This window comes from Eriocheir sinensis, unplaced genomic scaffold (assembly GCF_024679095.1).
Source record: "Eriocheir sinensis breed Jianghai 21 unplaced genomic scaffold, ASM2467909v1 Scaffold739, whole genome shotgun sequence".
NCBI classification, from domain to species: domain Eukaryota; kingdom Metazoa; phylum Arthropoda; class Malacostraca; order Decapoda; family Varunidae; genus Eriocheir; species Eriocheir sinensis.
This window is the reverse complement of record NW_026112097.1, coordinates 36,270-59,798: the sequence shown is the minus strand read 5'-3', so window position 1 is coordinate 59,798 and position 23,529 is coordinate 36,270. Positions and strand designations below refer to the sequence as shown.

The 23,529-nt window shown below is 46.5% G+C and overlaps 1 protein-coding gene across 1 annotated transcript in view; it reads right to left on the bottom strand.

The window, feature by feature from the left end:
• Positions 1–757: 757 nt before the first annotated feature.
• Positions 758–23,529, bottom strand: part of LOC126994179 (intraflagellar transport protein 140 homolog) — a 39,555-nt gene continuing 16,783 nt past the window's right edge. Inside the window, exons 21-26 of the mRNA XM_050853427.1 lie at positions 20,825–21,123; positions 20,494–20,679; positions 5,839–6,057; positions 5,284–5,441; positions 4,988–5,171; positions 758–4,837 (exon numbers count right to left, since the gene is read on the bottom strand). Of these exons, the coding sequence (XP_050709384.1) occupies positions 4,622–4,837; positions 4,988–5,171; positions 5,284–5,441; positions 5,839–6,057; positions 20,494–20,679; positions 20,825–21,123 (1,262 nt within the window). The 3' untranslated portion in view covers positions 758–4,621. The remainder of the gene's footprint in view (positions 4,838–4,987; positions 5,172–5,283; positions 5,442–5,838; positions 6,058–20,493; positions 20,680–20,824; positions 21,124–23,529) is intronic.

Here is a 23,529-nt window from a genome sequence, read left to right as displayed (position 1 = left end):
TCTCTCTTTCACAGCTTCCCCGTCTTTCAACATCTTTCCATTCTCATCCAAAACTTCATTCATTTTACTTGAGATATTTTCTGCATTTCTTTCGTTTTTTACTTCTTTCCAATATGATTTCCTGTTCCCTTTATATTTTTCACTTAGTCTTTTTCCAAAGTCTTCATCAACTCTCTTCTTACTTTCTTTTATTGCTTGTTTTAATTTCATTTTGCATTCTCTCTATTTCTTTTTCCTTTCCCTTTTTACTTGTTCAGACACATTTCTTTCTTAAAAAGTTCCCTTTTCTCTTTTACTATCCTCCTTATCTCTTCTGTCCACCATGAATTTCCTTTTCTTTTTCCATCTCTCACCACTTTCATCCCTAACACTTTTTTTTGTTGTAGTTACCATTATTTCTTTAAACGTTCCAAAAACTTTTTCAATATTTGTATTATCTTTTACACTTTTCCCATTTTTCACTCAAGGCCACTGCCATTTCATGGTTATACTCATCTTTTATTTCTTTTTCCTGTAACTTTTCTATCTTCAGTATCTCCTTTTTTACTTCACCTTTCTTTTCAAACACCCACTTTTCTTTCATCTTTAACTTTGCCAGCACTGCAAGATGGTCAGATCCATCGAACATTCCTCTTACTACATTTGCGTCACAAATTTCTTTTCTAAGCCTTTCATCTACTGCCACATAATCAATCAATCCTTTTTGCTCATTATCTTCTCCTCTCCTCCATGTGTATCAGTGGATATTCTTGTGCTGAAAGAAGGTGTTCGCTAGGAACATTCCCCTCTCAGCACAGACATCCAACACGCACTCTCCATTTCATTCTTCCCAGGTATCCCCCATTTTCCCACCACATCCATCACACATTCATCACCCACTTTAGCATTCATATCTCCCATCATAATAAGTTTCCTTTCTTTCTCAAAACTCTTCAAACATGCATTCACTTCCTCCCAAAAAGCTTTCCTTTCCCTCAGTCCTTTTTTACTTTTCACATTTACTGGTGCATAAATACACACCCATGCATACTTTTCTAAACCTACTTTTCCTTTCACCCACACAATTCTTGATCCCTTCCAACCATAATCAGTCACACCATTCCACACTCTTTCAGACATCACAATAGCACATCCTTCCTTACTCCTGCCTCTATACTTCTCATCTATCCCTGTCCATACAACCCCCCCAGGCACACCCTCCCACGTACCCTCTCTACCATCATTCACACCAGTTCCTCGAATATGTGTTTCGTTCACTCCCAACACATCCACTCTACCATTTACAAAATTTTCAATCATCACTCTCCTCTTTTCCTCACCACCTAAACCATTCACATTAATAGACACCAGTCTCATACATTCCTTTCTCTTCTGCCTCAAATATAATTCTCTCCTCCACAAATATAAATAAACCTGCTGAGGCTAACGGGATTGAGGGCAAATGAACCTGTGAGTAAACATGGCAGACAATGGATGAGCATCAAGTTGGCTACTACCACACCTGATGCTTGTTTCTCCTGCTTTGAGATATATACATAGATTTGGGAGACATTTTCCATTATACAGCAAATTATCTGCATTGTATACTGCCAGTCATATGTTGGGGGAATTATCATCTATTTTTATATTCTCCAAGACCTTTTAAACTGCTCCAAGAGGAGCAAGATATAAGTAACTGTCTCGTTGCCAACCAGCCCAGCCACCAGGCAACACTGCATGTGGTATATGGTCCACATTAGTGCATCTTTACATAAAGGTGACAGTCTCATTACACCCACTGTCTCAGGTGCCATGGATTAAGCTGTGTGCCTGTAAAATGTGAGCACTTTCTTAAATCTGAGCTTGAATTACAATCCCACCTTATTACTAAATGTAATTCTGCAAATAAGAAGGCAGGAAAGGAGTGAGCACTGTATTTCATGTTTATCATCAAGACTTCAGCACAAGGACTAATGTACTGTACTTGACTCCATGTACAAGTACTAACATTGATATGTCGGGGATCTAAGTGCTGTTGAGCACCATTAAGCATTATATATATTTGCAAAAGACTAATCTATATTTGATATTTAAATACTAGGTATGCATTTCAGTAATATTAGATACCCACCTTTGCCTTCGTGGTCTAGTGGTCAACGTGCCTAGCTATGAATCAGCAGTCCTGGTCTGGGCAGTTGGCATGCAGCCCACCCAGCTGTTCATCCTCCCTTCACACTGTTCAATAAATGGGTAACTGGGGAAACTTGAGGAAGGTAAACTGTGGTAACCCAGATGTCACCCTGACCCTGTGTCTCAGGGTAATGGACTCTTGTCACCACAGGCTCAAGGGCTAATGCGATGGAGATGAGCACCACGTCCAGACGCAGTTATAGTGTATGCCCCCAACTTTACCTTGCAATCATAATCATGATGCATTAAGGCACTGCTCTGTTGCACCACTGCCATTCCTCACCTCTGCCTCCACTACTGACCATGTGTTCAACATGTTTGTACTCTCAGTTTTTAAAGCAAATAGACTCCAAGGCAAAGTACAGGCACAAAGCAAATTCTTAACCAAGTCCTAATATGAATACAAAATCAAATTGTGTACTTGATTACAATTACAGTAAACTCTCAGTTATCTGCATGAATTCATCCAAGGGCCTTTCAGTTACATGAAAAATCCAAATAATGTGAAAGGAATTTGTGACCCTCCAAGATACCAAGTGAGTCTCATTAGTAGCAATGTTGCAGACCTAACATGTTGCAACTGTGTTTAGTGGGTAATTTTTCACCTTGAATATTTCTCTACATCAAATTAAATGTGGAAATAGCAATGAAATGTTGTTCAACGAGGAATAAGAAGTTCGATTACGAAATGCACGGCGTTAAACTCAAAAGCGTTCAATGCGTCAAGGACTTGGGGGTCAAAATCGCGTCAAACCTCAAATTTTCACAGCAATGCATCGATGCAGCAAATAAAGCGAACAGAATGTTGGGCTTCATTAAAAGAAACTTTTTATTCAAGAATAAAGATGTAATACTCCCGCTCTACAATAGTTTAGTCAGACCCCACTTGGAATATGCGGTACAGTTTTGGTCTCCCCATCATGCAAAGGATATTGCTAAATTAGAAGGTGTTCAGCGTCGGGCAACAAAAATTATCCCTTCCTTGCGCAACAAATCCTACAATGAAAGGCTTTCTACCCTTAACATGTTCTCTCTTGAGAAACGTTGCCTCCGAGGAAAACTGATCGAATGTTTTAAAATACTTAATGGTTTCACGAATGTAGACAGATCAACATTGTTTATGATCGATGACACTTTGCGCACGAGGAACAATGGCATAAAACTCAGATGTAGACAAGTAAATTCAGACTGCACCAAATTTTTCTTCACCAACGTTGTAGTGCAAGAATGGAATAAGCTTCCACCATCAGTGGTCCAGTGTAACACTATTGACTCCTTCAAAAATAAGCTCGACCGTCACTTCCTTCAACTTAATATCAACTAGAGTAGAAATGCAACATTTTGGAGCCTTCTGATTAATGTAAAATCACTTAGGTTTAAGTACAGACCACCTAGTCTGGACCATGGGGTCTGTGTGGTCTGATTTTCTATGTAAATCTATGTAAAGCCTTTTTTTTGTGTTAAATTATCATTATTTGAGGAAAGATGACTTGTTTGAACTCCAAGTGATTGCCATAAAATCACTGAGACAGTGACTCATTGCTGTCTGGCAGAATATGACTGGCCAACTCTTGGAATGCTCCCACTCTAGACATCTGTTGCAAGATCTGTCAATGTAACTCTCTCAAACTGCATAAATTCCCAATAAAACCCACACATTATGCAAATTGTGATAGTTTTGCGTGTAGCTTTTCCTAGTTTTGTGTATACCTTTCCTTCTAAGTTGTGCATAAATTGTTTGTTTTAACTATTAGCACATCTTAATACGGACACATTCTTGCCCCAACTTATTGCACCATGAGAGGATATGGCAATAAATTTGAGGACCAGAGTTCCCAAGCAATTAATGCAGATGTAAATAACTGAGCTTTTACTGTACATGTAGTACTCAGACCCAACCTGTTTAAGTATCTCTTAACTTTGAAATAATGGACAAATTTGCTCGACTAGAGTTTCCTTAAAATCTATAGAAGGACGGAGGCAGACAAACATTCTAGTCTGCTTATTATCACAGACATTAAGGGTTATTTTTTAACCCTAGTCACACAAGTCATTCACACTTTGTGCTTGGCACTTTAGTAAAAAAAATGTAAATTAGTGACTATTCATTTTAACATTAAAGCTAGACGACTAGACTAACCAAGTGGACAGTTTTCCGTATAATTATCCCAGCAGGATGCCAGCTGAAGACCAAGAAAGTGCTCTGCCTAAGATGTGGCACCACAGTTGAGCCCAGAGTTTCCTGGAACAGACTAGTTAATTCAAGCTCACTTGCATACCTGAGATCCAGTTCAAGTCAAGAACTTTGTTAATAACAGGATGGTGTGGAGCCACCCATGTGAAGCTGACTGCAGACAATATCCCTCCTAAGTAAGCCTATATAGAAACTTCTCAACTTTAATACAGGGGGTCCTGTGAGTAGTCCACATAAGATACGTTTGTCTTGGGAAGTTCAGAAAAACTTTGCTGAGCCATTAAGAGCAAAGCGTTGTTGTTGCGGCCTCTCCTCTTCATCGTCTTCCTCAACCACTTCTTCCTCACTTGCATTGCCTTCCTCTTCACTTCCTCCCTCCTCTGGCACTCCATTTTCTCCCTCAGTAAAGTTCATGCCTGTTGCTCTGGAGATTGCCTGCAGAGTCTCAGCATCCACATAGTAGCTGGGATTTGCCTGTAATGGTTATGCTCTGTTAGCAGTATTCATCATGCCTGCAAAGCTTGAAGATAAGTCATATTTGCAGTGTTGATATTTTAACCATATTGGTAAGACTGATATGCAATAATTGGCTGCTGAGTTTTGATGAATAACCTCAAGACTTACTTTTGGCAACTTTGCTTTCATATCTTGCAGTGCATTCAGTGCTGACTTAAAGTTATTATTAGCAGCAAAGTATTCCACAATAACTGCATAGATGTCTCCCTGTCGTACTGCGACTTCTATGTTGGGATCAGCCAGCAGTTGTTGTAACTCTTGGATGGCTGCATCTCCGTCAGTCACAAACATCCTGAAAACCATGGGACAAATTATATTATAGTTGTTCCCTGTTGCTAAATAGTTGTGTTTTCTATGATAATGTCTAAATACATAGGCAGTTGGCAGCATGAATCTTTACTTACCTTTTGATGTTGTTGAATTGAGTGACCTTTTCAAGTTTATACTTTAGGGGTGGCAGTTTTTCTTGGACTTTTGGGTCATTGTTTGAGGTGATAACTTTGTAGGCTTCATTCAAAGCTCCTGCAGCCTTATCATAGTTCTGGAACTCGTCAATTTCAACCTGGAAAATTATTATTTTTATTCAAATATTTTTTTGCAACTGAACAGAGGTAATGTCTAATATTAAAAAAAATATTGGGAAAATGCCAAGGCACTAGAAATGGTTTTAATAGTATCCAGAGTAGAATTATCAAAACTGTCAATACCGAGTTTCTTTTGCAGACCATCAAATTTCCCAGTCCTTCTAGGGACCTCTAAGACTTGGTCATTTGCTTGGTGTGCAGGAGAGGTAATTATAACAACACTATCTAATTTTCATTTGAATTTGATTTAAAATCAAAACCATGCTACACTTGATATACATCACCAAAATGGTGAAGCATTATACTAAATGCAGCCAAAGTTGAGGTCTTACTGTGTATCCCAAAGTTAACTAACATTTGAAAGTAAACACTAACCTGAGCACAGGAGTCGTAGAAACCAGCCAGCAAACCAGAGGCCTTTGCCCTTGAGTAAAACTGTATTATGTTCCTCATAATTTCAGGCTCTTTGCGCCAGTCCAAGCTCTGGAGGTAATTAGCTGCCATGATGTAAATTTCTCGTTGCCGGCAAACGTTAGCAAAGTAGACGATGCGCTCTGTGTCACTTGATTTAAGTAGGCACTTCATTGCTTTAACCTGCAAAGATATAAAAATATTAGGGAATTACCTGTGTTGAATCAAAAGATCAGTTATTTTCAGTTAATACGTAGATGTTTTAAACCAATACTAATGCAGTAAACTCTCAATATAACAGACCCGCTTATAACGGATTTTGAATATAACAGACAAGGTCAGGGGGTCAGAAATCCATGGGGACTGACTGAGAATAGTTTTTGAACCAACAGCACTCGGTAACTACAATAGTGTATGCTAGCCACCTCGCCCTTCTGTGGGATACTTTTAAACATGAAACTCCAAAAAGCTGCCAAGGAGTGTACTGGAGAGCACCCTAGGTCTGGGAATGGTTTTGCCTCAGTGGAGATGCTGGAGAATATTGAGAAGTCAAGCTGCTAGACTTGCTGGGAATTGAAATCAATATAGGGCACCATCATGTAGGATTAGAGCTCTCCTCTTGGAGATGCAGAGAGGTATGCTAAGAATTTTACTAAGGATGTCAAGGGCCATCTCCTGAGGAGATGCAGAGGTATGCTAAGAGTTTTACTAAGAATGTCAAGGGCCATCTCAATGCAGATGACCCGAGCTGGTTTCTGAACCTTGAAGAAACCCTGCTCTGAGCCTCTTTCTCTGGTGTGTGCTGTCTTAACAAAAGATGGTTGCTTCGTGTCAGACATGGATGGGCAGAGGGCTTGTTGGGTTGAGTACTTTGAGCAGTTGTATATGGCAGACCATTCGAGTGGGCAGCCTCCAGCTGCTGGGTAGCAGGTAGCGATTGCTGATCTACCCATCAATGAAATTCCACTTTCTCTTGATGAGGTCAGAGAGGCTGTGCCAAGGTTGAGGGGTGGAAAGGTGCGAGGTATCTGTAACATCAGTGCAGAGCTGCTCATAGCTGGAGGTGAGGCATATCTGGTACCATTCCTCCTGACTGAAAGAGGAGGTTGGTCATTCCATTCTAGAAAGAGAAAGGAAACCACCAGGACTGCAACAACAGCAGTGGTATTACGCTGCTCAGTGAACCAGGCAAGGTGCTTGCCCACCTGTTGCTAATGAAGATTCACACCTAGCTGCTGAAGCTGCAGTGACCTGAACAGTACAGGTTCACCCCTGGTTAGTTGACGATTGATTGCACCCTATAGTCAGCTCACCCAAGTCTGAAGTGTGCATTATCGTGCAACAGCATCCTGCAGCCACACGGTGTGTCCGATTTCATGGATACTGTCTGCTAGCCTACGCATAGCAAACAGTCGTCAGTGTCAATAATATGCAGGCAGCAATAACAAATACCATAAGTTATAGTCGATTTCGAGTTAGAAAAATATTAGTTATGTCGCAAATAGATGTTTTATTAATATAAGGCCTGTTAATTTTCATGGTGGTGGACATCTTCAAGGCTGTTTAATAATCATAAAAAGCGATCTTGTAAATTAACAAAACAGCTATTTACGACAACACTAATATTTTCATCTCATAATCGACTATAATTGACGGTATTTGTTATTGCTGCCTGCATATTATTGACACTGACAACTGTTTACTATGAGTAGGCTAGCATACAGTATCCACGAAATCGGACACGCCGTGTGGCTGCAGGCTGCCGTTGCACGATAATGTACACTTCAGAGTCAGGTGAACCAACTATAGCACTTCATGTACTGGTGGAGCACCAACATGAGTTACAACACGCTGCTTGCAGCCTATATTGATCTCAAGAAAGTGTATGATGTAGTCCATCGCACACATCACATCACATCTCATCAACGCCTGCTCCTAGGAGCTCCCACCAGGGGATGGCCACGGCAGAAGAGTTTCCATCTTTCTCTATTCATACACTCCCTCCTTGCCTGCTCAAAGTTTCTCACTGATCTTTCCCCCCTCTCCCTAATGTACTCCTGCACCCTATCCCTCCATTTCACTGGAGGTCGTCTTCTAACATTCCCTCCCTCTATCTCAGTGTTTCTTAAACTTTTTTGTGCAGCGGACCCCTTTTATTAAAATTACTCATGTAGCGGACCCTTTATTATTATAATTTTCCTCTTGAGTTTGAAAGTGTTTGCAGGTCATAATATACTGAAATTACAACTGAATTATTTATTACTGGCTTATCTTCAAAATAAATGTTTATATTTTGCTTAACATAATTTCCACAACATCAGGATTTGGTGCTACAAAAATAGGAATTTATGACGTTTTGGCCGAAAATTTGACTGAAATCGATATTAAAAATTATCCTGCGGACCCCTTGGAACATTCCACGGACCCCTGGGGGTCCGCGGACCACACTTTAAGAAACACTGCTCTATCTCACTCACATACACCATCCTGGTCATCTTACTCTCCTCCATTCGCTCAATGTGGCCAAACCACTTTAAAGTCTGTCACTTCACTTACTCTACCACTCCACACTTCTTCCCTTCACCCCTGTGACATTCCAAACCACTCACACACTTTCATTACTCATTCCATCCATTCTACTCACACCACAAGCACTCCTCAAATAACTCATTTCCACTGCCTGCATTCTAGACCTCTGACTTTCATTCCAGGCTCATGTTTCGCTTGCATATGTGATGGTTGGTACTATTATTGTATTTCTCAAATCCCTCTTTACCTCCATGCTCACACTTCTGCCATTCATGATATATCCCAAAGACCCTACCACCTTTCTTCCTTGCAATGCCCTTTCTCTTGTCTCTCCTGTGCCACCATGCTTACACATAACAGATCCAAGGTACTTAAACTCATTAACCTCCTCCATTTCTTCACCATTCAAAATTATTTTGCATTCTTTTTCACATTCAATTCCCACTCTATATGGGCATACAAAATCCATGACCTCACTTCTACTCCGCTCACAAACCATCACTTTACTTTTGTTGACATTTACTTTCAGCTTTCTCATATTACAGACACTATCAAAAACACTCACCAAATTTTGTAAGTCACTTTCATTTTCTGCAATGGGCACTGTGTCATCAGCAAATAAGATTGAATTCAGCACCCACTTCCTTCCCTCAGCGTACATTTTTACTCCAATTTCCCCAACTTTGCCCTTCATTTATCTCATAACACCATCCATATAAATATTGAACAACCATGGTGACATGACACACTCCTGCCTTAAGCCCACTTTTATCTCAAAATGTTCACTTGTTTCTCCACTAGTTTTAACACATGCAGATGCATCCTCATAGAAAGACTTAATTGCATTAAGCAGTTTTCCTCCCACACTACATATCTTTAAAACATCCCACAATGCCATCCAATCGACTCTGTCATAAGCTTTTTCCAAATCAATGAAGGCAGCGTATAGTTTCTTTCCTTTTGCTATTATTTTTTCTGCTACCATCCTGAAGGCAAATATCTGATCCACACATCCCCTTCCCTTCCTGAAGCCTCCTTGTTCTTCACTGATTTTCTCTTCTGTAAGTCTTTGCACCCTCTCTATTATGAATTTTCCATATACCTTTCCAGGTATACTCAGGAGACTTCTACCTCTATAGCTCCCACACTCCCCTCTCCTGCCCTTCCCCTTGTAAACTGGGACAATGATGGCTTTTGTCCTGTCTGCTGGCACCCACCCGCCCCCCTCCTATGCCACTTCACATATCTTGACCATCCATTTAGTAACTACATCTCCTCCACACTTCAATATTTCTGCTGTAATTCCATCAATTCCTGCTGCCTTTCCATTTTTTAATATTTTCATTACTTGATTTACTTCATATGTTATACTTCCTTCTTTATATACTCCTCCTCTACCTCCACCCAAAACTGCTGCTGTTACAGCTGCTGGACGTCCATCCTCAAAATTCATTAAGTTTTTGAAATATTCTCTCTATCTCTCTTTCACAGCTTCCCCGTCTTTGAACATCTTTCCATTCTCATCTATAACTTCATTTATTTTACTTTGTGAGATATTTTCTGCATTTCTTTCGTTTTTTACTTTTTTCCAATATGATTTTCTGTTCCCTTTATATTTTCCACTGTCTTTTTTCCAGTCTTCATCAACTCTCTCCTTACTTTTTTTTTATTGCTTGTTTTAATTTCATTTTGCATTCTCTCTATTTCTTTTTCCTTTCCCTTTTTACTTGTTCAGCCACATTTCTTTCTTGAGTTTTCTTAAAAAGTTCCCTTTTCTCTTTTACTATCCTCCTTATCTCTTCTGTCCACCATGAATTTCCTTTTCTTTTTCCATCTCTCACCACTTTCATCCCTAACACTTTTTTTGTTATAGTTAACATTACTTCTTTAAATGTTCCCAAAACTTTTTCAATATCTGTACTATCTTTTACACTTTCCCATTTTTCACTTAAGGCCTCTGCCATTTCACGATTATACTCATCTTTTATTTCTTTTTCCTGTAATTTTTCTATCTTTAATATTTCCTTTATTATTTCACCTTTCTTTTCAAACACCCACTTTTCCTTCAACCTTAATTTTGCCAGCACTGCAAGATGGTCAGATCCATCGAACATTCCTCTTACTACCTTTGCGTCACAAATATTTTTTTCTAAGTCTTCCATCTATTGCCACATACTAATTCAATCCTTTTTGCTCATTATCTTCCCCCCTCTTCCATGTGTATCGGTGGATATTCTTGTGCTGAAAGAAGGTGTTCGCTAGGAACATTCCCCTCTCAGCACAGACATCCACCAGGCACTCTCCATTTTCATTCTTCCCAGGTATCCCCCATTTTCCCACCACATCCATCACACATTCATCACCCACTTTAGCATTCATATCTCCCATCATAATAAGTTTCCTTTCTTTCTCAAAACTCTTCAAACATGCATTCACTTCCTCCCAAAAAGCTTTCCTTTCCCTCAGTCCTTTTTTACTTTTCACATTTACTGGTGCATAAATACACACCCATCCATACTGTTACGCCAAGGCTTAGCTTAGTTTAAATTGTAATTGGCGCCACGTGACGTAATGAGGGTTCCCTGCGGCCCCGTTGAGGGGGCGGGCTGGAGAGGGACGCCATGCGGCGAGGAAGAGTGGAGACGGAGAGAAGACAAAGGACGCGCTCGCCTGTGCTCTGTGCCGTAGGACTTAATCGCCTGTGATTTGTGCCTTGACTGCCTCCCCCTTGGACTTATAAGGATTGTACAACGTTCTATTGCTTAGTAAACCCCAAGAAAGTCCGCCCTGTATTTAATTGTGCCTCGCTGTGTGCTCTGTGGGTGTGTGCGAGTGTGTCCGCCGGAGTGTCTTTGTGTCTGCTGTCCGCCTCGTGGGAGCACTGTGTTTTCCATAGCGAGCCCAGTTTAACTGGGAGAGCACCTGTCTGCCTGTGTGAGGGGTAGACAAGTGGAGCACAACAGTGGTGTCAGGAGTGGGATGGAAATTGTGCTGTGAGTGGACGGGCAGACAAAGAGTGACGCCTCGGGCACAATGGAGCTCGGCGAGCACGGTGCGGCTGGCGGAGCGAGTGGTGGGGGTAGTGGTGACCTTGAGGCTGATGAAGACGCTAAGCCTGGTCAGCTGGAGTTAATTGCCTCAATGTTGGCTGGCTTGAGGCAAGAAATAACGCTTCAAGGTCAAAAGCAGGCACAGCAGGCCGCACGCACAGACCAGCTGGCCCGTGAGCAGGCCGAGCGCTCCGAGGCACAGGCCAGCAGGCTTGAGGAGCAGGCCGTGAGCAGGCCGAGCGCTCCGAGGCACAGGCCAGCAGGCTTGAGGAGGCACTACAAGCAAGTTTGGCTTCTGTGCGGCAGGAGGCACGGCAGTATACCGATCAGGCCTGCGAGGAGGTCCGGGGTGAGCTACAGAGGGGCCTAGAGGCACTGAGAGGTGAGGTGCGGGAGGTAAGGTTTGAGGCGAGGCAGGCTGCCGTGTGTGCTGCCCCAGAGGAAGTGCAGAGTGAGCCTTTGTGTGATTGGGGGCAGTGTCAAGCTTCGCTGAGGCCACGCAGTGCATTCTCTGGGCCTCCGGGCCTGGCGTGTCTGGCCGGGGGTCACGGTCGGGGCTCAGCGGCTGGCGTGGGCTGCGGCGGGGCGCGAGCGGCGGCCCCGCCACTGTTGCCAAACAGCCCGCCACCCTCGCCTCCTCACCTAGACCCTACCCTGCCTCCTTTCTTGCCCCGAGTGCCTGCCTTCTACCCTGCTCGTTCGTTTCCTTCCCACGACCACCGCAGGCGTAAGCCGGCTGAGTATGACGGCAAGGTAGCTTGGGAGGCCTACGTTGCTCAGTTCGTCATGCTCGCAACAGCTCAAGGGTGGACTGAGGAAGAAAAGGCGCTGCAGCTGGCAACGGCGCTGCGGGGCCCGGCACCAGGGTTGCCAACTGGCAGTTTTCATTACCAGATTTACCACAATCTGGTAATAAAAAACGAGTTTGGTAATGAATTACTGTGTTTTGGCAATCTGGTAATGGGAGTGTAAAAATTTGGTAATAAGTGAATATGTAAAGAAATAGGAATAAAAATTATATATATATATATATATATATATATATATATATATATATATATATATAGAGAGAGAGAGAGAGAGAGAGAGAGAGAGAGGCGCTAGACACGTTCAGTTCCAGTATGGGACGGGGCTCTTACAGGCCCACGGACAACACGACAAAAGTGCGAAATCGAATGAAACATAAGATGTTGGAGGCTATTTTGAGGATACGCACAACCTTGATTGTTGTAAAGATCTAATAATTACTGAAAGCATGTTAGAGAAATTCAATGTTGGTATGTATGAACATACAAGAAGTCAAGATTGTCAGAGTAGTAAGGATGATGGCCTTAATGCTCTGTACGAATAACTCCCAACTCTTGCCTCTGGATCCACTCACCAGCTGATCTGTCCCATGGCATCTCTCACAGTTTATTTCTTATCACAGTTTTCTTATCCCAGTCAGTAGCATTATTCGTGTAACTTGTATGTACATTGGATCTATAATTAGCAATAATTAAAAAGTTTGGTAATGAAATGACGAATCTGGTAATAACTGGAGTCGAACTTGGTAATGCCTGTCGTACAAGAGTTGGCAACCCTGCCCGGCACTCGAGATTCTCAGCCACCTTCCAGCCACCAAGCAAGCTTCCTTTACCAGCCTGTCGGAAGCCTTGCAGCGCCGCTTTGGGCACAGTCACCAGGCTGAGGTGTACAGGGCTCAGCTGAAGAAGAGGGCGAGGCAGAAGGGCGAGACGCTGTCACAACTGGCGCAAGATGTGGAGGCCCTTGTGAGGCGGGCTTATCCGGCTGCTGGTGAAGACATGACGACCGTCCTCGCCCGTGACGCCTTCGTAGATGCTCTGCAGGACCACCAGCTGCAGATCTACGTAAAGCAAGCCCACCCTGGTGACCTGCAGGTGGCTTTGGCGAGGGCCATGGAGTTCGAGGCGTTTCTCAAGACGTCAAGCCGCCTCGCTGACTACGCCAAGCCTCGGAACGACGTGCGAGGCCGGAAGGCGAAGTTCGAGCGTAAGGCGGCGTCGAGGGAGACGAGCCCCGAGTTTGGTGGCCGTTGCTGGGGCTGCGGTGAGAAGGGCCACAGACGCGACCGGTGTCCGAGGGGGCGAAGGACGCGTTCCCTCGACCGGCCGAAGTCTGGGGACTTCCAGACTTGCTGCAAGGACTGCGGCAAGTCTGATCACCGCTCCAGCGCCTGCCCCAAGCCGAAGCAAGTGGCGCAGGCGGGAAACAGCAGCGGGCTGGACAAGGGGGCGACTACCCAGCCTGCCAAGGTCGACACGCCCCCACTTGTGTAAGATGCCGCCATACCACTAGTTCGGTGCAGGTGGAGGGCAACGTAGACGGTAAGTCTTGCCGCCTGACAGTCGACACCGGGGCTGAAAAGACCCTGTTGCGCCCCGAGTTGCTGGACGCTGAGCGGCTCCCAGACGCCCCGCAGAGATTGTGCGGCGTGACGGGGCATTGCGTGGCACTCCAAGGGCCTGTAGTGGCTCGTGTCGGCGTGGGCGGCGCAGAAGAGCGGCTGCCAGTGTACGCCGCCGACCTGGATGAAGAGGGCTTGCTCGGTTTTGACTACCTGGTGCAGACTGGCGCATGTATCGACTTTGGACGGAAGCGGATGTGGGTGCACGGACAAGAGGTGCCCTGGCTTCCGGAAGTCGGTTGTGCCGAGGTAGTGACGGCCGAGCGACTGCACCTTGCCCCCAGGACGGAGCGACGAGTCCAGTGTCGACTGTCGAGGGTGATGCACGACGCGGAAGGCATAGTAGAACCCTCAGAAAACCTGCACCTGACTGACGGTGTGGCAGTCGGGAGGAGCCTCGTGGGAGCGGGGGAGGAGTTAGTGACAGTACTCGTTGCTAACTTCTCTGACGAGGCTCGGCGACTACCCGCTGGTGCCAGACTAGGCACATGTGAAGAGGTGGAGCGAGCTGAACAGCCGTCGAAGAGTGCGTCTACGCCTGCGGAGGGAGTGCTGCCTGACTTCCTTGAAGACCTGGCGCTCAGGGGCTCCGCTAACCTGACGGAGTCGCAGGCGGAGAGGGTGCGCCACACCTTGACGCAGTACTCAGACGTGTTCAGCCGGGGCGACTTGGACTTGGGCCGCACGTCGCTGGTGAAACACAGCATCAACACTGGAACCAGCGCGCCCATCAAGTGTACCCTCGACGTATCGCACCTGCCCGACGAGAGTAGATGCAGCGCACCGTCAACGACCTGGCAAATCAGGGGGTGATCGAGAAGTCCGACAGTCCGTGGTCTTCAGCGGTAGTCCTGGTTAAGAAGAAGGACGGCACACAACGCTTCTGTGTGGACTACCGGGCACTGAATGACGTGACTGTGAAGGATTCCTACCCCCTGCCGAGGATCGACGACACCTTGGACGCGCTGGTAGGGGCGAGGTGGTTCTCCACGCTCGACCTGAAGTCGGGCTACCACCAGGTGGAGATGGCCGAAGAGGACAAGCCGAAGACAGCCTTTCCTTCGGGCAGGGCTTGTGGCAGTTTAATGTCATGCCCTTCGGCCTCTGCAACGCCCCTGGCTGTTTTGAACGTCTGATGGAGCGGGTGCTGGACGGCCTGCAGTGGAGGACGGCCCTCATCTACCTCGACGACGTCATCGTCTACGGAGGCACCTTCGAGGAGGAGCTGGGGAGGCTGGAGGAGGTCCTGCAACGCCTGAGGAAGGCTAACCTCAAGCTCAGCCCCAAGAAGTGCTCCCTCTTCCAGTACGAGGTGCCGTTCCTGGGGCATGTCGTCAGCAAGGACGGCGTGCGCACAGACCCGCAGAAAGTGGCAGCAGTAGCAGACTGGCCTCGGCCCACTAACGTAGCTGAGGTCAGGAGCTACTTGGGTCTGTGCACCTACTACCGTCGCTTCGTGCAGGACTTCGCCACCATCGCGGCGCCCCTACACCGCCTCACTCGTAAAGGAGTGCCTTTCGAGTGGGACGAGGCGTGCCAGGCTGCGTTCGACGGCCTGAAGAGGGCCCTTGTGGAGGCGCCGGTCCTGCCGTACCCCAACCTGAAGCTCCTTACCTGCTTGACACCGACGCCAGTGCGGAGGGCATCGGGGCTGTCTTGTCGCAGGTGAAGGATGGAAGGGAGCACGTGGTGGCCTACTACAGCGCCAAGTTCAGTAGGCCTGAACGCAACTACTGCGTGACCAGGAAGGAGCTGCTGGCAGTAGTAAACAGTCTCGAGCACTTCCAGCCGTACCTCTACGGCGCTGAGTTCACCGTCCGACCGACCACGCTGCCCTGCAGTGGTTGAAAACACTGAAGGCGCCGGAGGGTCAGCTGGCGAGGTGGTTGGGAAGGCTCGAGCAGTTCAACTACCGGATTGTTCACCGCCCGGGTCGTGTGCACAGCAACGCCGATAGTTTGAGCCGGCGCCCGTGTGAGGCAGGTTGCTCTCACTGTGCTAGCAAGGACCCCGACCCTGTGACTCGACGCCCGTGTGAGGCAGGTAGCTCACATTCCGTCCCTGAAGGACCTGACGCCGTGAGTCAGAGCCCGTGCGAGGCAAGCTACTCACACCAGGCGCGTCGGGACCCTGACCCTGTTTGCCGACGCTTAACAGTGCCTGCCAACGCCACTGAAGGCAACGACCGGTGGCGTGAGGCACAGAGCGCAGACCCGCTCTTGCTCCTGTAGTGCGTTGGCTCAGGGCCAGCGGGGAGCGACCCCGGTGGGAGGAAGTGTCGGCGGAGAGTCCTGCCACTAAGTGCCTCGTCGACCAGTGGGAGACGCTGCGGTTGGACCGGTGGGGAGTGCTAGTAAAGCGCTGGGAGGTGTTAGGCGGAGGGCAGAGACGCCTGGGTAGTGGTGGTACCCCGTGCAAAGCGTGCTGAGGTGTTACGGGAGTTGCACGCCGGTGTTACTTGTGGCGACTTGGGCGAGAAATAGTCCCTTAAAGGTCTGAGCCAGCGCTTCTTGTGGGTCGTTATGCGGAAAGACGTTTTCGAGTGGTTTCGTGCCTGTGTCGTTTGTAGTGCGAAAAGGGCCCCACACGCCGGAATCGGGCTCCGCTTCAGTTGTACAGCGTGGGGCGCCAATGGAGCGGGTTGCTGTAGATATTGCTGGCCTGCTGCCCATGACGCCCCGGGGCACCGTTTCGTATGCGTCGTGGTGGACTACTTCACGAAGTGGCCTGAGGCGTATGCGCTCCCGAACCACGAGGCTGAAACAGTGGCGAGTGTCCTAGTAAACGAGTGCTTCACCCGGTTCGGTGTGCCGTCAGAACTGCACTCAGACCAGGGCCGTGAGTTCGAGTCCCGTGTGTTCCGTGAGTGCTGCGACTTGCTGGGAGTGCGGAAGACCCGAACGACGCCACTCCACCCGCAGTCGGACGGGATGGTGGAGCGGTTCAACCGGACGCTCGCACAGCAGTTGGCTGGTATTGCGGGCAAACCAGGAGGACTGGGACGTCAAGTTGCCCGCAATGCTGATGGCGTACCGGTCCGCTGTGCACGAGGCCACTGACTATACACCCGCACGTCTTATGTTTGGCCGCGAGCTCAGACTCCCCGTGGATCTGGCGACGGGCGGCCGCCGGACGTGGGCCTGCCGACTGTCACCTCTGGCTTCGCTGCCGCGCTGCAGGAGAACCTGGTCGAGGTCCATCACCAGGTGCGCGGCAAGCTCAGAGTGGCAGGCCAGGCGATGAAGGACTACTACGATCGCCGCATGCGGACGTGAGGTATGCGGTGGGTGACAGAGTGTGGCTGCATAACCCTCGCCGGAAGAAAGGGTTATCACCGGCTGCAGAGTCCTGGGAGGCCCTACACGGTGATTGCAGTCCTGTCCGCTGTCACCTACCGCATCAGGAGGGGCCGCAAACGCTCCTCTGTCGTCCACGTTGACCGGCTCTGGCGCTACCATGGGCCGGGCCGTTACTCCTGGGGTACTGGCGCTGAGGAGGACCCTGACTACCCCAGTAGTGACGAGGAGGACCGGGCAGAACTTGACCCGTGGACGCCGAGGTCGCGGATGATGTGGAGGAGGAGGCAGGTGGAGACGCCGACCTGGAGGCCGGCTCTGCTGGTGACCTGGACCAGCCCGCTGCCTCTCCCTCGCCCTCACCTCCACCGCGACGACCAAGACGTGAGAGGAGGAGGCCAGGATGGCTTACAGATTTTGATACAGACTGATTTGTTTAGTTCCCCAGTTATGTTTTGTTTGTTTTGTTAAGTTGGCGAGGCGGGTCGCCTGCGCTTAAGGGGGGGGTAGTGTTACGCCAAGGCTTAGCTTAGTTTAAATTGTAATTGGCGCCACGTGACATAATGAGGGTTCCCTGCGGCCCCGTTGAGGGGGCGGGCTGGAGAGGGACGTCATGCGGCGAGGAAGAGTGGAGACGGAGAGAAGACAAAGGACGCGCTCGCCTGTGCTCTGTGCCGTAGGACTTAATCGCCTGTGATTTGTGCCTTGACTGCCTCCCCCTTGGACTTATAAGTTGCTTAGTAAACCCCAAGAAAGTCCGCCCTGTATTTAATTGTGCCTCGCTGTGTGCTCTGTGGGTGTGTGCGAGTGTGTCCGCCGGAGTGTCTTTGTGTCTGCTGTCCGCCTCGTGGGAGCACTGTGTTTTCCATAGCGAGCCCAGTTTAAGTAATTGGGAGAGCACCTGTCTGCCTGTGTGAGGGGTAGACAAGTGGAGCACAACAATACTTTACTAAACCCTACTTTTCCTTTCACCCACACAATTCTTGATCCCTTCCAACCATAATCAGTCACACCATTCCACACTCTTTCAGACATCACAATAGCACATCCTTCCTTACTCCTGCCTCTATACTTCTCATCTATCCCCGTTCATACAACCCCCCCAGGCACACCCTCCCACGTACCCTCTCTACCATCACTCATACCAGTTCCTCTAATATGCGAATCACTCCCAACACATCCACTCTACCATTCACAAAATTTTCAATCATCCCTCTCCTTTTTTCTTCATCACCTAACCCATTCACATTAATAGACACCAGTCTCAAGCATTCCCTACTCTCCTGCTGCCCCCTGGTCCATCACGTGCTGTGAATTGTGGTGGGAACATGTGTAGCTTTATTCCCGTGAATGCAGGAGTGAGGCAGGGCTGTGTCTTTACCCCGTCACTTTTCAACACTTGTATGGACTGGGTACTAGGTGTCATGCCCCGGAATTTTATTTTCTCTTTTTTTCTATTTTCCTACACGTCCTCTGCGTGTATCGAAAACACGAGAAATTAATCACAACAAGGAGAGGGTATTCCCAGGCTGCCTGGGATTGAACCCGCGACCAGCGTGACGGGAGAACCACTCCTTACCGAGTTCGCCAAAGAGGTACCCCCCTGGCTAAGTGGGTTATGGGAGGCTCGTTCATCAGGCATAGTTGCCGCACTACACGACTTTCCCCTCTATGTAGATTAATTTCTGTGTGTTGAGACCTTAGACAGTGACCACTATCGGTTCACTATTCCACAACGTCCCTGTAGAAACATACTTCCAACTCCCATTTTCTATTACCCTCGGAGAGCATGGGCCATCCTACCTGTTACCCCTTCGGGGAAACTCAACAGAACCGCAGGATAGGATGCCACCGCTATGCCACCACTGTCATGCCCCGGGATTTTATTTTCTCTTTTTTCTATTTTCCTACACGTCCTCTGCGTGTATTGAAACACACAAGAAATTAATCACAACAAGGAGAGGGTATTCCCCGGCTGCCTGGGATTGAACCCGCGACCAGCGTGACGGGAGAACCACTCCTTACCGAGTCGGCCAAAGAGGTACCCCCCTGGCTAAGTGGGTTATGGGAGGCTCGTTCATCAGGCATAGTCGCCGCACTACATAGGCACCCAGTCCATACTAGGCAGACTTGTGGACCAGGGTCACTGACTTTTTTTGCCACGAATGCAGTAATCCTTGCAAATTTGCTTGAGGTTCTGGTGATGGCTCTCTAGGCACTGCATAAGTAGATCTAGCCCTTGGTACGTGAGGTCTCCTGGGCCAAGACCAGGTAATAGAAATATGAAACTTAATAAAAACTATTTCATAACTGTAAGCAGCTGTTCAGCTAATAATCATAAATAAATAAATGATGTGTCACTGCAGCAGTAGGGCTGGGCAGCTAGTGGTACCAGGACTGGTACTAACAGTGCCAAAACCACAGTACTGATACCTACCCAGATGTACTGCTGCGCCGACACGGTGGCAGCTTCTTTAGGATCAGCTGAACAGCTGCTTGTAGCTATGATACACTTTTTATTACCATTTCATATTTTTATCACCTGATTTCTATAGAAGGAAGCATTCATTAGTAAATAATTTGCATTGCATGATATGCTTCAGCACCTAAATTTAAGAAGGAAGTGGTAGAGATTTTGCAGTGAGTGCCTCACATTGAAGTGAATTTTAATTAGTACCAATTTGTAAGAAGTTTATATAAAGTACAGTACAACTGATAGCATGTACAGCTAATGAATGATGCTATTTGATATTTTACATTGCTTTATGCAAGTATACACCATCCTTTTCTTAGGAACTGCCGAATCATCTCCTGGCGGACCAAGGATCCATAGACTTTTGGAGGGGTGACGTGAAGATTCCTGTGTCACAGCCTTTGTGCAACTGGGGAAAATCTGTGAATATGCAAATTCACAAGTAATGAACCTGCGAATAGCAGGGGGCATGTGTATGTTCACTGATCGGAATAGCCTCTCCAACAAATGGCTGGAGTTGGTTGGAGATGCTTACTGCTACCCCCTAAGGTGGGTACTATTGGTCATTTGGACCTCCACTGCCTGACCTCCTTGTCTCCCAGTGCCACTATATCCAGCTTCAGCCTTCTCCGCTCCTACATCAGGTGAGGCGGTTGGTGATCCTCCGAGAGGATCAGGATGTTCCAGGAGTCCACACACAGAAACCTCAAAAAGTAAACCTTGCACCTGGTTACATGGATGGCCACCATTTCTGTACCACCACAGCCACCTCAAAACAGAAAGTAGCTCCTCAGCACCACTGCAATAATACATGAATATATAAAAATTCAATAGAGTACTGACCTTGTTTCCAGCTTGAGTGAATTTTTTGGTTGCCAGCTTGTAGTTTTCTTGAGCATAGGCACATTCTGCAACCTTCTCCAGGATCTGATTTCTTGCTTCTTCATCTTTGGGCAAAGTAAACCTCTCCGCCAACTCCTCCGTCACCCACACATTGTGCTCCACACACAAATCGAGGGCATCAAAGTACTAGGGAGAGAGTAAATATTCCATTATAAATAGATTAACAGCAGTGCTTAGCAGCATCTCAGATGAAATTTTTGTATTTCTGTATTACCTTGTTCCTAAGTAAATTCATAGCTATGTAGAAAATAAGTGCAGCAATAATATTTACCTGTCTTCCAGTGATAAGCAAAGAAACTGCTCGATCATACTGCCCATTTGAGATAAAATATTGGGCACATCTCTGTATTAGTGCTGGGTCTGCACTTTCATCTAAGTCTCCCGCAATTTGACCCACAGCACTGATCTGCCCAGACTTGAAGGCCAGGTCAACAGCTTTGGAGAGAAGCCCTGCTTTGTGATAGAGCATGACAGCCTTGGGCAACTGACGACGCTCCGAGGAGGAGAAGTAGCGCGCTGCATCAATTTGCTCTTGTGGTCCAGCCACCAGAGCCAGATTAAGAAGTTGATCTGGAATAATAAAGAAAATTTTATTTCTGGACATTTTACACAAATGAAACTGATGTAGATGTGAGGTTGAGCTGTGATCCCACCAGTTCATTGCTCTATGGTTGAGTATGAGAAAAACTGGAACAGGTGTCTTAAATTTTTTTTAAGTGTCTTTTACCTCGTGCAGTGATTCTCAACTCGTTTCAGGCCACAGACTACCAATCCAATAGAAAAAATATCGTGAACCATTTTTTAGTTTGAAATATATTTCTGTAAAACAGAATATCGAGAAATGATATAAAATAATAGCCAGCTAACATTTTAATCTGAAATATATTTCTTACAAACATAATTTCCCGGAAATGTATAGATACGTATCTGAAATGTACAGATGCGTATCTGAAATGTATAGATGTGTATCTAACATTTTGCCGTGAAATTTATTTATAATAAACAGGATTTTTAAATTATGCAGGAGTATACAACTAACCAATGCTATCCTTCCAAATTTGATTAATTATTTTTTTCCTTGCAACAAGACTTTTGGATTCTCTTCTCACTAACAAGCTTTATAGTGTTAGGACATAGGACGAATGATACAACTAATCAACTCAGCAGTTCAGTAGCTATTAGCTACAGCACTTTACACTGTAATATGTAGTCGCGTGGTAGCTAAAAGGAATCAACAAGATGGCTCGTCACCTCTATTCGTACAGTAAATCATGGATGTTCGTTTTATAATAGCTTAAATTTAGAAACTAATAGTGACTCGGTGCTACTTAGCAACTGCAACCTAAAGATTGGCAATATATTTCTTAAATATTAATAATATAATAAAATGAATGGTCAGTTATTTATTTTGATTTAATTCCCTGTTCTGAATATTCAATAAAATTCAAAATTATGTACATTAATTTCCCAGTTTATTACCAAATACAGTGGACATCCTGTGGACCACACAAAAAGTCACCACAGACCACCACTTAAGAGACACTGACCTAGTGGGTTGGCAGATGACATTTCATTATTAACCCTTTCCTTGCTAAGTGCACTCGCAACGAGACTATCCCCTCAAGCGCGCTCGGGCAACCCAGTGGGGGAAGGGGATCTCTTTTATTTTTTTTTTTTTTTACAGCAAAGGAGACAGCTCAAGGGCACAAAAAAGTAAACATTAATAAAAAAAAAAAGCCCGCTACTCGCTGCTCCTAAAAAGAATCCAAAGAGGTGGCCGAAAGATAAGTCAGTTTCGGGAGGAGAGGTGTCCTGATACCCTCCTCTTGAAAGAGTTCAAGTCGTAGGCAGGAGGAAATACAGATGAAGGAAGATTGTTCCAGAGTTTACCAGCGTGAGGGATGAAAGAGTGAAGATGCTGGTTAACTCTTGCATAAGGGGTTTGGACAGTATAGGGATGAGCATGAGTAGAAAGTCGAGTGCAGCGGGGCCGCGGGAGGGGGGGAGGCATGCAGTTAGCAAGTTCAGAAGAGCAGTCAGCGTGGAAATATCGATAGAAGATAGAAAGAGAGGCGGAATTTAAGAGGTAGAAGCCTATCAGTATGAGGAGGAGAGCTGATGAGACGAAGAGCCTTAGCCTCCACTCTGTCCAGAAGAGCTGTGTGAGGGAGCCCCCACACATGAGATGCATACTCCATACGAGGGCGGACAAGGCCCCTGTATATGGACAGCAACTGTGCAGGGGAGAAGAACTGGCGGAGACGGTACAGAACGCCCAGCCTCGAGGAAGCTGATTTAGTAAGAGATGAGATATGAAGTTTCCAGTTGAGATTTTGAGTTAAGGATAGACCGAGGATGTTTAGTGTTGAGGAAGGTGATAGCTGGGTGTTGTCAAAGAATAGGGGATAGTTGTTTGGAAGATTGTGTCGAGTGGATAGGTGGAGAAACTGTGTTTTTGAGGCGTTGAAGGACACCAGGTTCTTCTTGCCCCAATCGGAAATAATAGTAAGGTCTGAGGCTAAGCGTTCTGCAGCCTCCAGCCTTGAGTCGTTAAGTTCCTGAAGGGTGGGTCTTCTATTAAAAGAAGTTGAATAATGCAGAGTGGAATCATCGGCGTAGGAATGGATAGGACAGTTCGTTTTGGAAAGAAGATCATCAATGAACAACAGAAAAGAGTGGGAGATAGGACAGAACCCTGTGGGACACCACTGTTAATAGATTTAGGGAAGAACAGTGACCGTCTACCACGGCAGAAATAGAACGGTCAGAAAGGAAACTGGAGATAAAGGTACAGAGAGAAGGATAGAAACCGTAGGAGGGTAGTTTAGAAAGCAAAGATTTGTGCCAGACCCTATCAAAAGCTTTTGATATGTCCAGCGCAATAGCAAAAGTTTCACCGAAACGGCTAAGAGAGGATGACCAAGAGTCAGTTAAGAGGCTAGGAGATCACCAGTAGAACGCCCTTGCGGAACCCAT